At 48.4% G+C, this 15449-nt stretch overlaps 5 protein-coding genes across 5 annotated transcripts; 2 read left to right on the top strand and 3 right to left on the bottom strand.

Moving 5' to 3' along the window:
- Nucleotides 1–450: 450 nt before the first annotated feature.
- TRUGW13939_10525 (uncharacterized protein) lies at nt 451–3301 on the top strand (the record flags this gene model as incomplete). The annotated part of the gene is made up of 3 exons (XM_035493636.1): nt 451–510; nt 574–782; nt 841–3301. Coding segments are annotated over 3 exons (2730 nt in total), but the record flags the coding sequence as incomplete, so codon positions are not given.
- Nucleotides 3302–4143: 842 nt separating this feature from the next.
- Nucleotides 4144–6578, bottom strand: TRUGW13939_10524 (uncharacterized protein; the record flags this gene model as incomplete). Its single annotated transcript, XM_035493635.1, has 5 exons — nt 4144–4344; nt 4404–4913; nt 4970–5041; nt 5939–6382; nt 6471–6578. Coding segments are annotated over 5 exons (1335 nt in total), but the record flags the coding sequence as incomplete, so codon positions are not given.
- Nucleotides 6579–6813: 235 nt separating this feature from the next.
- Nucleotides 6814–7919, top strand: TRUGW13939_10523 (uncharacterized protein; the record flags this gene model as incomplete). The annotated part of the gene is made up of 2 exons (XM_035493634.1): nt 6814–7376; nt 7436–7919. 2 exons carry the CDS (start codon nt 6814–6816, stop codon nt 7917–7919), a joined length of 1047 nt encoding a protein of 348 aa, XP_035349527.1.
- Nucleotides 7920–8140: 221 nt separating this feature from the next.
- Nucleotides 8141–12895, bottom strand: TRUGW13939_10522 (uncharacterized protein; the record flags this gene model as incomplete). Its single annotated transcript, XM_035493633.1, has 12 exons — nt 8141–8842; nt 8890–9016; nt 9067–9250; nt 9302–9514; nt 9567–9664; nt 9711–9865; nt 9920–10495; nt 10544–11235; nt 11346–11467; nt 11528–12539; nt 12595–12744; nt 12811–12895. The coding sequence occupies 12 exons, from the start codon at nt 12893–12895 to the stop codon at nt 8141–8143; spliced, it is 4116 nt and encodes a 1371-aa protein (XP_035349526.1).
- A 597-nt stretch (nt 12896–13492) lies between these two features.
- On the bottom strand, nt 13493–15043 carry TRUGW13939_10521 (uncharacterized protein; the record flags this gene model as incomplete). Its single annotated transcript, XM_035493632.1, has 4 exons — nt 13493–13786; nt 13846–14817; nt 14880–14909; nt 14978–15043. The coding sequence occupies 4 exons, from the start codon at nt 15041–15043 to the stop codon at nt 13493–13495; spliced, it is 1362 nt and encodes a 453-aa protein (XP_035349525.1).
- Nucleotides 15044–15449: the final 406 nt, after the last annotated feature.

Raw genomic sequence — 15449 nt, 5'->3', positions numbered from 1 at the left:
ACTAAACCACCTCGCGCCTTGCTCGACGTCGCCTCCAGCGCTGTATATCGACCAAGGAAACATCGAGAACTTCGGCCCTGACTCTGCTGCCGAATATTTTATGGCCCCGGATTTCCTCTCATTCCCTGCGAGCCACGACCACATGACCAGCGCTCCCCCCGCTTCTATTGCCAACAATTGTCACGAGTCGACGACAGGCCTGCATCTGTTGTATTGCTCCAGTCGCATCGCAAAGATCGAACATACAGACTGCGCTCTGAAAGAATAAGGTATGCATACTGTTCTGCTATCTGTCTTTCTTCTACTACTTGCCCGCGCGCGACCTCGTCGTTCCCACATTTGTTTTCACGTTTACTGTCATCTGGTTGTACCCTTCTATGCGACTCTTACTTATGCCATTTTCCTAGATAAAAGCTCTGGCAGCGCCTGAACTGCCCGAATCCCGACACAATGGCGGAAGGCGAACCAGATTTTTCGTCCCTGCCTTTACCGGAACGCTTCACACACAAGGTCCGCAGTGCCGAACACAATCTCTCGCTACAGGGGTATAATGCTGATATATGACATCTACAGATCTGGAAAGTGAGAAAAGAGGGTTACGAAGACGCCGCCAAAGAGTTTGAGAAAACTCCCGATGAATCGGCACCCGTATTTCGCCCTTTTTTGCTAGACTCCGGTCTGTGGAAAGGTGCTGTTGCCGACTCCAACGTCGCCGCCCAGCAAGAAGGTCTCGCAGCCTACTGCGCCTTTCTTAAATATGGTGGTGCTCAGGCTTGCATAAGGTAAGCTTTCTCATTCCCGAAAACAATGCGCTTATTAATTCTCACTGCCTATAAACAGATCACGAGCTACCACAATCGCCCCTATCGCCGAGAAAGGTCTGTCTTCGGCACGGCCGGCTGCCAAAGCAAACGCGCTCGAAGCTCTCCTACTTTGTATCGAACTTGACAAGGCCGACCCCGTAATCGAGGATTTGCTGCCTAGTCTATCGGCCAAGCAACCAAAAGTTATCGCTGCAGTTCTAGCAGCCTTTACGGCGATATACCATAACTACGGATGCAAGATAGTCGACCCCAAGCCCGTTCTCAAGGCCCTGCCCAAGGTCTTTGGACATGCCGATAAGAACGTTCGTGCTGAATCGCAGAACCTGACCGTGGAACTCTACCGATGGCTGAAAGAAGCAATCAAACCAGTGTTCTGGGGCGATCTGAAACCAGTCCAGCAACAGGATCTGGAAAAGCTGTTTGATAAAGTTAAAGAGGAACCGTCGCCAAAACAGGAACGTCTGACGAGGGCACAGCAAGACGCAATAGCCACCGCGCCTGTGGGCGGTGGAGATGACGGTGACCAGGATGCCGGCCAGGACTATGACGACGATGGCGCGGAAGATGCTGAGCCAATCGACCTCGCAGAGCCAGTTGATGTGATGCCCAGAATTCCCGCCGACCTTCATGAGAAACTCGGCTCGTCAAAGTGGAAGGATAGGAAGGAAGCCCTGGACGCGCTCTACAACGCTATTAACGTGCCTCGCATCCAGGACGGGCACTTTGACGAGATCGCAAGAGCCTTTGCGAAATGTATGAAGGATGCAAACGTTGCTGTTGTCACAATCGCAGCCAACTGTATAGACTTGCTCGCCAAAGGATTGCGATCAAGTTTCGGAAAATACCGATCGGTGGTCATGTCCCCGATGCTAGAACGTCTAAAGGAAAAGAAACAGTCCGTTTCAGATGCCCTAGGTCAAGCCTTGGACTCGGTGTTTGCTTCCACCAGCCTGTCTGACTGTCTGGAAGAGACACTTGAATTTTTGAAGCACAAGAACCCCCAGGTCAAACAGGAGACGCTCAAGTTCCTCATCAGGTGTCTTCGAACAACACGAAGTGTTCCCGAAAAGCCAGAGGTCAAGTCCATTGCCGAGGCAGGCACCAGACTTCTTACAGAATCCAGTGAAGTGACTCGATCAGGAGGAGCGGAGATTTTGGGAACTTTGATGAAGATCTTGGGCGAACGTGCCATGAACCCTTACCTTGATGGCCTGGATGATATCCGAAAGACGAAGATCAAGGAGTACTTCGACACCGCTCAAGTCAAGGCTAAAGATCGTCCTAAGCCTATTGTTGGCCCGCCGAAAGCCGCTCCTACGCCTGCGAAGAAGGCTGCTCCAGGCACCAAACGGCCCGCTGTGAAGAAAGCAGCCCCTGCTGCTGCACCGCCGCCTCCTGCCCCTGAGGAAGCATCACCGCCTCCGAAACCCAAAGCTGTGTCCAGACCCGGCCTTGCACGGCCTGGAGGCATTCCGAAATCCGGCCTTGCCACCCCTGGTTCCGGGCTGAAGATGCAAAGACGCATCCCTGGTGTCGGTGGAGCAGCCGCTCCTCAAGCATCTCCCCAACGTCGTGCAGCAAGCCCGCCTCTTGATGAGCCAGCCCCGGCTCTAGCACAACCGAAATTTGGCTTGGGACGAGGGCTGACTAGCCGTCCAATTGGCAAACCTGCTGCAGTAGTTGATGCAGCGCCTCCTGCAGCCGCCCCCGCTGTGTCTGGTCTCGCAGCTGTCGAGCGGGCTGAATTGGAAGAACTCCGTCTTGAAAGAGATCATCTTACCACAGTGAACGAAGAACTCAAGTCGGAAAAGACCAAATTGACCTCTCAGATCAACGAATTCCAGAACCAGAACGCACAGCTTATTGAAGACCACACCCGAGACGTCTTGAGCATCAAAGCCAAGGAGACACAACTGGTACGGGCGCGCAGTGACGCCGAGACCGCGGAGCAGACGGTGCAGAAACAGCAACGTGAAATCGAGCGTCTTAAGCGTGAATTGGCTCGAGCAGTCCGTGCCGCAGCCATCAGCCCGCCGCCTGTTTTGGCAGACGGGGGAGGAGCCGTGGAAAGTGTTCCCTTATCTCCAGACCCAGCGGCATACCATAGCAACAGCTCACGCTCTGGTCTGCAAATGGGGGCAAGATTTGATGGTGCCCGGCCTCGCAGTTACGTTTCAAGTCCCAGTGATGACAAGGAGAACAACGGCCTGGTATCACCGAGCCACGACTCGAATTTCGAGCCCAATTTTGGCCGCAGGAAGTTTAGCCCTCCAGCCAGTTCGGGAATTTCAAGTAGAGGAAGCCCCAGCCGGCCAACTGCTCGGTATGCATCTACTGGCAGCAACAATGGCGAGGAACACCCGGCCGCACCGGCACGATCAACAGAGCCAGCTGAGAACTGGAAACGTGCGGCCGAGGTTACAAGTCAATTAAAAGCCAGAATCGAACAAATGAAGGCGAGTCGACTTTTTCAACAAACGTGAGTGTTGAACTAACATCTTTCTTCTTTTTTTAGGCACGACAAGGTCTCTCTCGCCCTCACTAAAGAAAAAAAAAAATACTCCGAAAAAAGAAGAGGAAAAAAAAAACCGAGACAGAAGAATATAAGAAGAGATACCCCAATGCAATGAATGACCTTCACGAACATAATTTATTTTTTCTTATTCTATTTTGTAATATCCTTGCATTCAACAGACAGAATGGGGTTTGGGGTCTTGTTTTTTTGGGCTGGTTGGCTGGTATAGAGGGAATGGACTGTTATCAGTGTCTTGTCTATAAGCATGTTCTCTTTTTTTGTTTCAAGTCTGTGTGTACTGCATGTTATTCATAGTAATCTTTGTTTCCTGCGATATTTACATCGTCTTTCATACGCCAATACCCTGCAATTTACTGCTTTACCAGTATTCTACTTGACAAGTTCTACCAAAGATATGGGAGTACGTAGTAATATCCTCTCGGAAAGGAGTACCGCCGTTTTTTAGACTTTTCTTTCTTCATCTACTACTATTTATCACATCTGTAGAAAAAAACACAGATGGAAATATTATTAGAAGAGAAAAGATGGCATTTCATGCGGGGTATCTGCAAATCCGAAGAGGGAAAAAATAAAAGTATAAAAGCGACATGAATGCCTTGAGAGTCATGATAGATCTTGGATTTTTCTGTTTTTTTATGACAGCACAAGAATGAAGAAACTCCGTTCCTTGTCTGACATAAATAATATTGACCGACCAACCAGGAACTCCGATGCACAGTGATATCTTGTTTTAAAAGATCAGAGAAACTTTTGTCATTTCTTTTTGTTGGTTCATGTTCACATTTAGATCTTGACAGCGGCCTCGGCAGCCTTGCGCTTCTTCTCCTGGCGAGCAACGGCCTTGGAGCCCATGATACCACCACCCCAGTGGCGGCGGTTCTCCTCGTACTTGTCAGAGTAACCCTCCTTTACGGCGGTGATGAGCTTGGAGAACTCGGACTTGTCCTCGGAGCGGACCTCGGTGAGAGCGAGGACGGCGGAGGTCTTGTCGTCAAGTTAGCAAAAAGATACTTCAACAAAAAGAAACAGGAATTAGATCTCACCTTCTTGTGGACGACAGTTCCGAGACGGGCCTTGCCCTTGACGATGGCGTAGGGAACACCCATCTTGCGGCAGAGAGCGGGGAGGAAGACAACCAACTCAATGGGGTCGACATCGTGAGCAATCAGGACCAGGGAGGCCTTCTTGTTCTCCACGAGACCGACGACGTGGTTGAGACCGTACTTGACGGCGTAGGGCTTCTTGGAGACATCCTCCTTCTTCTTGCCCTCGGAGACGGCGGTGGCCTCCTTGAGCAGACGCTCCTTCTTCTCAACCTTGGACTCGGGGCGGTACTTGTTGAGGAACTTGAAGGTCTGGGCGGCAGTGTTGCGGTCGAGGGTGTTGGAGAACTGGGCGATCGCAGGGGGGACCTTGAGACGGATGTTCAGGACCTTCTTCTGGCGCTGAAGACGGACGTATTCGGGCCACTTGACGAAACGCGAAAGGTTGCGCTTGGGCTGGATATCCTGGCCGATACCGAAGTTGCGGGAACGCTTCTCGATAAGAGGGTTCTACAAGAAAAGTTAGTGGATTGGTAATATAGACAGAAGGGGAAAAAATTACGAACCTTGGTCTTCTTGCTGGCACCAGCCTTACCCTGAGGGAAGGGGGCAGCGGCAACTTTCTTACCCTTTGGAGGCTATCATTGAGAAAAGAAGAAATCAGCAAATTGTGATCAATAAGTGCTGCAGATCTTCTTTGAACTCTACAGAGCGAACATGAGCCGGAGTGTTGTAGACATTTCTATCGCACGACAGCACCGGCATCATGGCTCAAGCCAAATCATCACCAGCCTGCTTCTATGCAATGTCCATCGAGATGAAAAATTGCAAAGAAACAAACTGGCGGAATTGCTTAGTCGACAAAAGACTTTTTACATCTCTTGTGGACAAGTCAAGATGGTATTTCACATCTGAACCGAGAAAAAAGTGGTGGACTTTTTTCTCGTAGAGCTCATTAGGAAGACTCGCGAAGAGTCGAAATCAAATTGTTTAGCTTACCATTTTGTCGGATGGTCGATTATTGAGTCGGGTGCTGGATAATGCACTTGATTGTCGGCTGGACGAAGGGCAAGAGAAGAAGAAAATCGAGCGAGCTCCGGCGGATAAAGAAGTCGTGCGCGAACAATAAGCGAAGGCGGTGGGTCGGTAGAGCCAATCATGGGTAGCTGAAAAGGCTAAGGCGCTAGTGGTGCTGCGTATACCATTACGGAATAGCGTTAGGGCTAGCCCCGAGATCCTCGATTTGGAGATGGCCAATCAAATCTGTTCCTTGCTCAAAGTATTACATCCAGCCTTGAAACTTGGCTGTAAAAGATAAAACTTGGGTTGTCAAAGATAGATCGTGAGTTAATATATGCTCCAAGATATTGTCTATGCTCCATTAAGAGAGAAAAAAACAGATAAAAACGCCGGAAATGCAAACATCATATCATGTCAGACAAAAGTAGCACCTGAAATATCAGTCAATCAGTCAATCAATCACCAGCAAACAGCTATCGCCATCCGCCAAGGCCAACTATGCCTGCACGACCAACAGTACTGGCAGCATCCACAGCCTTCCTCTTCCCTCGCGTGCCTTCTTGAGCCCGAACGCCCGCCACAATCTTTTCCAGATTCGTCTCGATAACGACACCACCGACAATCATTTCACTAAGCGTGGCATGCATTGACTCGTATCCAAAAATAAGATCCAACTCGCAAACATTCTCAAACAACTTGTCGAGCGCCTCGACAAAGACTTGTATTAGATCGATCAGCGCGAGCGGGGATTCGGTAGACGTCGAGATCATAATGAAAGACAGTGTGGCATAGGTCCGATATGTGATTTGCGTGGGCGCATCAGATGGGCCGCTGGATGCTTTGGAGCTTGCGCCTTGCACAAGTAGCGGTGGGAGAGGGAGGAAATTGCATGCCGATGGTGGACGCTGGGCGACCAGGTCGTATATTTGCCTGATGAGCTTTTGTTGAATTTGGGTGTCCTATACAATAAGTAAGTATTCACTAGAAAATATTTCACAAGCAAGGGAGATCTGGATCAAGGATTAAAGACGTGTGGCGCATACATACAAGTTGTGTATAGAACTTGGTCAGGCGTGGTTCCCCATTGTTGTTAAAAACTAACACAGCATTGATCATGCCGCCGGACGACAGAGCTCGAGCCCTGGCAGCTGTTCTCACTAGAATATAGAATATAACTGGCGATCCGACAACGCAAGTGTGCAGCTTGTTGTTGGAACTCGGTGATGTCAAGGATAAGGGCGGGGAATTGCGTTGGCCGCAGATTGAGGCTCGGAGGAGACTAGCGCGACGGGTGGAGCTCCGGTTTAACTTTCCCGTCAATCTTCAAAAGACTTCATAGAGTCAACACCCATCAAACATTGGGCAGCTTCAACAGGATAGACGGCCCATCATGGTCGGTCGCACCCTGATATGCACAGCTTGTCGAGCAAGCCTCCGCGGGGTTGTTCGCCTCCAGCCGAAACGATCACATGCCACCAAAACATTTGAACCCCCGGTGATGAAAAGGCTCACCGATGTAAACTCAGTCTACGCACCCAAGAAATTCGACGATCTAGAGTCAACCGACCTGGCAGCGTACTGGGACACGATTCCTCCCAGCAATGAAGACCTTGAATACGCCGATAAGATCTTCAAGCGGTCGCGCCACTCCCCCGTCAAGCTCTTCTCTGCGGCCAAATTTCGCACGATTCCCTTTGACTCCAACGAGCCGGAAGTCGCGTTCATAGGGCGGTCTAATGTTGGCAAAAGCTCGATAATCAATGCGCTTACCGAATCAGAAATATGCTACACATCCAAGCAACCGGGAAAGACAACGGAGATGAACGCTTTTGGGATTGGAGGTACAAAGGGAGGAGAGTCCAAGATTGTGCTACTTGATATGCCTGGATATGGAAAATCCAGTCGCAGGGAATGGGGTGTTGAAATCATGAAATATCTACAACAAAGAAAACAGTATGTCTTGTATACACGACACGACAACCTTTTATTAGTCTCTAACTGACGGCTCGCAGACTTCGACGAACATATCTTCTCATTGACTCTCTACACGGTCTCAAAGACACCGACAAGGAAATTCTATCCTTATTCCGCCAATACGGCATCTCCCACCAGATCATCCTATCCAAACTCGACCGAATTCTTGTCTCAAAACTCAACAAGGGAATCAAAGAGTTCACCCATGGAAAGCGCGAGATCAGACGCAGCAAACTCAAGAATCTCAAGAAGGTAATGGAAGAACTGAGACCAATTATCCAGCCGATTGGTGCTGCTGCGGGTCCCGGAAGCCTGGGCGAGATGCTCGGCTGCACCACACTCGCAAAGCTTTCTCCTCCGAGCCGGAATTGTCTGGGTATCAGTGCTATCCGTTGGTCGATTCTTCAGGCTACCGGGCTTGCTGGCGGTTTCAAGCCTGAAATAGTCCAAAGCCCCTCATCTCCCCAGGAGCCTGCCAATAATACCATTACACCGACATTTACATTCGACGATAAAATGTAAAGCACAAATTTCGGGTTGAGCATTCAATGTATACTAACTATTGCCTATGTATTATTATTCTGTACTATATATATATATATATGAGATACCACTGACTTATAAATCTCGCAACTTATTCAGCCATTCCATCCGGCTTTCATGTAGATATAGTGACCATAACCCATATAGCATCCATCTCAGATCAAACTGCGATCTTCAAGCCTCAAATGCCATTGGCCCCTTTAAATCCCCGTAAAGTTGACAATATCGCCAAATTCCTCGAGCCAAGACTGGTCAAGGTTCTCTTCGATGGCCTCGCTCACTTTGCATCGTTTCACTGCGTCTTCTCTTTCCATGATGTCATTTGAGTGGAAGGTTTGTTGAGTACCTCCCCCGTTTGTCGGAGTTGGAAATTCTGGATTATGTATAGCCGCTGTCCGGGAAATACTCGGTGACTGCCCGTCTTTCGAATCGATCAGAAACCCGGGCACACTGTCTAAAGTCCGATGTGGTGTGGATGGATATGTGGCCGATCTCTTGGTATCATCAACAAACTCGAAGTCGGTATCAATGCCCTCAATTGTACTGTCAGTTCCGGTATCCTCTATAGCTGGATCGTATCTCTCTGCTGAAGTCTGATTGTCTGGTTGTGGCAAAATCGCGGATGGAGCAAAGAACTTTTCTAGATCACTGTCACCATATTCACTGGATGACCCCCGTCGGTTCCGTGAAAGCTTTCTCTTTCTTTTTTTGTTGACAGACCCCCCGGCTTCAAATGTCAACTTTCTCGCCGCTGATTGCGATACAGCGAGATCCAAATTTGCCATTCTAGTAGCCTTTGATGGTGCAACTTCACAACCCAACGATTTTGTACCAATCATGTCTTTTAAAATATTTGTTTTTGGTTGACTGGGTTGAGAGAGGTCGATCAAGTCGATAGAGTTCTGGTAGTCATGAGTACAACGCCCTGTAAATGGTGTGAGCTGTCTACCTTTTTCCGAACACTGTCTATAAGGCTGAGCTGACTGTTTCTTGCTGGAGTCATTTCTGCCGAAGGCCCCTTTTTGTAGACTTTTGGAGGCTTGTCTAATCCCTCGCGGCAGCAAAAGTGTTTACACCTGCACAAGAATTAGCATGGACCGGGTGTAATAGAGTAGGAAAGGCAAACGCTGATTTGTCTTTGCATTTATGATTGCACTTGTATTTTCCATTGACAAGCACTGCCGACTGCTGTTGATCATTGTCGTTGAAAGGATCGTTTTGTCTCATTCTGGAGCTTGGGTTCAGGTCAGGTTTGAGACTCTTCGAAAAGGTCAACTTGGAAGGTCGTTCGCTCCGGTCAAAATCTTCCACTACATATATCTAATCAGCAAAAGACCATACTAAATCAAACATTTCCATACCGGCAGCTAGAAAATCATCATCTGCAAAGTCATCATCCTCAAAGACGTCACCTCTGTTTGAAGGTCGTGTTGATTTTGAAGCATCGTTGCTCCTTCTTCTCGACGTGTTCATTGAAAATTTGTCTGATATCTTGCTTCCTTCATCGAATGAGTCTTTGGGAAACATCCCTACAGGTATATCAGGATTAAGCTTGGCATATTGAGATGTCCCGCCTAATAACTTCAGCATGGGCTATGGAAAGTGACGACCTAGATTTTTACCTACCTATATCGTCACACATAACATAGCATGTTATGTGCTGCAAAGAGCTTGTCAACTCAGCATTGAACAAAATCTCATGTCCATTCTGGAGTTTCTGTGCACTTTGTCCTGGTTAGACCACACTCCACCAAGAATTTCGCAACTCACCTCATTCGTCGAAAGTCCACGAGACGACCACCTGATATTTCCACGAGACTACAGACATAGACTGGACGCTTCTGGAAAAATGCGGGCAGCTTTTCGTTCAAGAAGCCAATATCAACCTTGAGATTAACGCTAACAGACCTTCTACACCTGCTTGCCTTTGTGATTGTCAGTCGAGCCATTTCAATATGTTTTAGCAGAGAGGATCTCACTTTTCCTATCATTTTGATAGTCACGCGCAACTTTGGAAAATCTGCAAGCCTTGAGAGCAGTTTTGTCCCAAAGGGAGGGTTCTTGCTTAATAACGTGTCGATTCGATGCGCCTCCGTTTCTTCCAGCTCTTGAATGCTGGTGATGCCAGCGCTAGCCAGCCTTCTGACAGCAACAATTCCGATTTGATCAATTTGTTTCATTTGAAGAGGCGAATTCTCCCAGGCCCGACCAGCAAAACTCCTGGAAAGTTCAAGAGCATTCCTGACAGCGATCCCATCCTCGTTGTGAATCTGACAGTCAACAACACACCGAAGAAGGCGGTTAACATGGGTGAAAACCATTGTCTTGTCTTGCTGAAGTTGGAATTTATGCTTTTGATACTGCTCCGCGGAGGGAAACTCGGAAGCACCCAGTTCAGACTGAATAAGAAGAGAAACCTTGTGTGCATGCTGTGACAAGTCAACTCTGATAGGGAACCTGATGCCATTGCCACGGTTAATCTCTCTATACAGAGGACGCTCAGGAGCTTTAAGCCGGATTTCGCGGAATTCGTCGGCCTGTGAGATTGCGGAAAGCTACATCTTTCAGCGAAGAAAACAAGAGGAAATGTTTAGGTGACTCACAATTTCTGAAACCTTTGCTCTGGGAGGCAAAGCAAGTAGAATTTTCATAGTCTCAAACTTGACGTAGTACTTGGCCATTGCATCTCCATAAGGAGTCGACTTCAACGAACCCTCCGTTGTGACAAGGCCGCATTCTTGGAGAAGCTTGACGTCCTTTTCGCACACTTGCCTAAGCATCTCGTCTTCATCTCTGCGGTCGGCGTTCTCCTTCAATTTGTAATGAGTGGGATTTCTTCTTAGCCTCACGAACAAAAATGTCCCAGCGAGCCATTTTGTAGCAGATTCGAGGTCTCCGATCGTGCCGAGTCCAATTTCCGCGTTCAAATGGTCTATTAGGTTCAGATGTAAACAACTCTCTAGTTGTTCCGTTCCCGATACTAATTTCTCATAATATGAAAGACGGTCTTTTTTGGTCAGTATGACTGCGACAGCACTGTCATCAAATTGCGGGCGACCAGCGCGGCCAAGCATTTGCATCATTTCTAAATCTGAGTATTCCTTGCACCCACCATCCTGCCAACAAACTGTGTTTTTTATTATCACCAAGTAGCAGGGGAGATTGACTCCGACGGCGAGAGTAGATGTGCAGCAAATGATACTGATTTGACCCTTCAGGAAAGAATTCTCCACGGCGTGGCGATCATCACTTTCTAACCCGGCATGATGAAAAGCGACGCCAGCACCAATGACAGCTATAAGAAGTTAGCAAAAGTGCCGATATTATTTTGAAAAGACCACTTTCCTTTCAAGTCTGGATTCTTGACAATAGGTATCTTGGGCCCAACTGGCCAAGGCCGTTTACGAGGAATAGTATTGGTCCACAATTTGGCGAGATCTTTTGCCGCAGCAATAGCAGAATTCCTCGTACAACAGAATATCATAACTGGCTTTCTTTTCGAATGCTTGGAGATAATCTCAGGTAGCCTAATCAGCCACACCAGTAAGCAAAAACGAAGACCCATGGCAGCCTAAAAACCAACTCACTTGGACCCGCAGAATCTGTCAAAAGCAAAGTCGTTGCCATTGCATTGATACCCATACACAAACTTTTGTAATTTTGTTGGGCGAAATTCCTCGCCAAAATGCTCTCTATGCGCTGGTAGATGCTGAAAAGTATCGCTCTTGCCCAGCCAAGTGGCAATGTCTTCCGAGTTTGGGATCGTGGCACTCAAAGCAAGAAACCGTACATTAGAGCCCACAGATTTCATCCGAGACACTACCGCTTCGAGTGCAGCTCCGCGACTCTCGTTCAGAACATGTACCTCATCAATGAGGAAGAGCTTGACAAGTTGCATCAGCCTCGAATGGTCCCTCCATTTTCTTGTCATGCTGTCCCATTTTTCCGGCGTTGTGACTATGATACTGGCCGTTTGAATTGCCCTGAGCTGGGAATATTCCGTGTCACCAGTCAACTCAGCACACTGCAGGCCAAGGGATGTAAACCTTGTAGACCAATCCCGAAAACGCTCCGAGCAGAGAGACCTGGTAGGGGCTTGGTATATCACTTTGAACAGACCATCTTTCAAGTTGTTGACCAGACGACAGATTGCCAGCTCCATAATCACGGTTTTACCACTGCCCGTTGGAGCTGATACAACTATGTTGCAGTCATCTTGGTAAACATGAGGGAAGCATTTAGACTGCACGGCATTCAATAGAGGGAAAGGGAACAAAGATCGAAAGCGGTCGGGCAGTTGCTGGGTCGAAATGAGGTTGATACCTTGTACTATAGGGGGCGCATGGCTCAACGATATTTGATGCGGTAGGTCAACATGAGTTGGGTATGCGCGTCCCTTTCCTGTCGATGGACTATTCTGCAGATCCAAATCGTCATCAATACCAGTTAATATATGGCGACTGTCCAAGGATCTTGAAGCTGCAGATGTCCCTGGCTTATTTGGCTTAAAGTACCGCAACAATGGGCTAGACTGGAGACCACCGGTATCCTCGGAACTCGGTTCTTGCCCTACAACCGGAGTCGTTATAGGAGCAGACACTAGACAACCAGATCAGCAAGAACTTATTGATACACTCGAGAGAAATCGACCTACATCCTCCCACGAACTGTGAGGTGTGATCTCCTGCCGGGGTGCGAAACGCATGCCTAGTCTGCGTGGAAGAAGGAAAGCGAGCAAAGCTAGAAGACGGGCCATGATCTTGGAAGCCTTGTTGTTCTGTAAGCTCAGCTAGCAGCTCTCGGTCTGAACAGCAGAGAGTAGTTAGTCGGAATTTTCTGCGCTATGAGTTTGTCGAGACACGTCTTTTACCAAATGTATCAAAGGGGATATCGTCATCAATGGGCAAAAGAGGCTGGCGGCGGACGGGGCCAGAGAGGAAGTACTCTGCGGACATCCTCAAGGGTTCCTGTTACGATGTCAAAAAGGTAGGGATCAATCTGTATTCGAAAAAGAGAAGATGTTGAAGAAGACGTCGAGAGTAAGTTTGCGGGATCCGACGTGGACGGTTTGGGAAGGAGCAACTGCGCCTTCCTTATTTGGCCAGTCAGTCCATCAACAGCAGGATGCTGAACAAGACAACAACAATATGAAGCAAATAGCCGAATACTGAATTTCTACAACGGATTTTGTGTAGATATGAAGTAGAGAAGAAGAGCAAACAATCGTAAATCATGATAGAAGAAAGGTACGAAGAAACAACCCCAATAATCCCATGCTATAGCCAAACCCCCCTGGGCAGAACAAGCGCTCAAATACAAATAGCCAGACAGAAGAAAAAAAACCAATAAGTGTACTGCGCCTTTTTATATCTAATTTTCTCTCTCGCTCTCTGAAACATATATTTCCTCCATTCTTTTTTGTTCCCAAGAATAGTAAAAGCTAGATCCTAGGAATTATCTAGCTATCGACCCGAACATGATATTATACTCTATATCGGAGAAGCGGAGAATAAAATGGACACTACTTTTGCTGAAATAATAGAAATCCCCGATTACTCTTCAAGCTTAGGGAAATATCCACCGCCGGGGACATTCTGGTTGGACTTGACTCGTGAATGACTCGGCGACGTTGGCCTGGACGATGACAGCCCGGCAACAGACAGCAACGGGGTGGTAGGAAGTTTGATAGAGAAATCGTTGGGAGGCGACACAACCCCCGAGCCATCTTCGCCCTTTTCGTAACTTTCAATGCGAATGGGCGGAGGGCGCATTTTGACGGGGATGCTGGAGGGCTGGCTGCCGTAGAGAAAAGTTGCAACCAAGACAATGGCCGCACCGATGGAGAACTGCAGGTGAGAAGAGTGTTAGTCAAATGTGGTCTAATGCAAGGTGATCAAGTACTGACATTAGCCGATAATTGTAGGTCAAACACAGACAGACTGGTAATCATGCTCAAAACGATGCTGAAGCCGGTTGCCCAGGTTTTTGCAGTCTTGTCCGTGTATGCGATAGTGAAACCAGCGCCAATGCCGCCGATAGTCTGGGTCGCAATGACCGCCCAGACGACCCAGTTGTAACCTCCGAAAAAGCCCTGGGTTGCAATCGTCTCGCCATCGAGGAATACGACGCCGACAAACAGAGCCGGAAAGACGGAATAGAGAGCCAACTGAACATTCCGCATCCACACCGACTTTGGCGAAGCGCTGTCTTTAAACGCTCTCTCAAGATATGTCGTCGCAAGAGCCGAGGCAACAGAAGCAAACAGGGTTGTAAGTAAACCAATGCGTCGGTTCAAGGGCGGGTGCTCGAGCAGCATATCTTCTTCAATACCTTCGTAGCTAGCAGATCGCTTCTGCAGGTTTGCCGCAGGTGCTCGTGCCCGTTGTTTCCATTCTTCCAGTGACCGAGGGAAATGCAGATAGTCGTCGTGGGCGACAAGTTCGTCTGATTCCTGACCGGGTAACTGGAGCAGGGCCACGCCGATGATGAGGAACAAGAACAGTCCCCAATTGCGCACTGGAATACTCCGGCGAAGCAGCAAAATGGCAAAAACAGCCGCAACGAGCATCTTGATTTGGTAGGTGATTTGAAACGTGGCCGGGTCCGTGTTTGACAGCGCGATGTATTGAAGGGAGTTTGCGAGGGTGAACAGGACGGCGGGGAGAGCGAGCTTCCAGCTGTCGCCCGAGAAGATGGAGTTTATCAGAGAAAAGAAGAGCGATGTAGCCGGCATCGAGGGAGGGACTTTTTTGGAAACCTCGTACAGCGCCACCGTCAAGGAGATGGCTAGTTTAATAGCTTCTGTCAGGAAGACGGCAGTCGAGGTCACATAGCGTTTTCCACCCACGGCGGGCATAATTCTCGAATAATGGAGTAACTGCATTTAGGGCGAGTATATTAGCAACGGACGAACGAGCGATACGTCAGACTGCGACTTACAACGACGGACGAAGCATATTGTACGGTCAACTGTGAAAACATACCCATTCATTAGCTCGCTGGCCCATTTTCGGGACAAGGACAAAGTCAGCGCTTACCAGGAAAATAGATATCGCGTGAAAAGGAAATTTCGATTTCCGCAATCTCTGCGAACGCTCCCCCATCCTGTCTGCCTCGCTATGCGAGTTGTGTTCTTTGTTGTTGTGTGCGGTCGAAGACTGGACTCGCGCAGGAAAATATTCCAGAAGCAATCAAGTCCGTCGTCCCTAGTGTGATAAAGTTTTATCGTAGTATGCCCAAAAAGAACAATAACCGGTATATTGACACCCCGCGATGGATGTGCAGTCTCGTCTTGCCTCAAGACGCAGAGGGTGGTTGGGGGGAATAATTCATTCAAGGTTTGGCTGTGTTGTTCGGAGGCCGTTTAAGGGGACGATCAATGACGTCGGGATCTTGGCGCGGTTGATCGCACAACCGGATGACGATCGAATTATCGTATATGGTATGTTGTGGAGTAGTGGATGAAACAGAAAAACGATGTTCGTTTTGTAAAAGTCGGCTCTTTTTATT

Source organism: Talaromyces rugulosus, chromosome VI (assembly GCF_013368755.1).
Source record: "Talaromyces rugulosus chromosome VI, complete sequence".
Taxonomy (NCBI): Eukaryota; Fungi; Ascomycota; class Eurotiomycetes; order Eurotiales; family Trichocomaceae; genus Talaromyces; species Talaromyces rugulosus.
The sequence above is the reverse complement of the archived record's forward strand: the minus strand, read 5'-3'. Positions and strand labels throughout refer to the sequence as shown.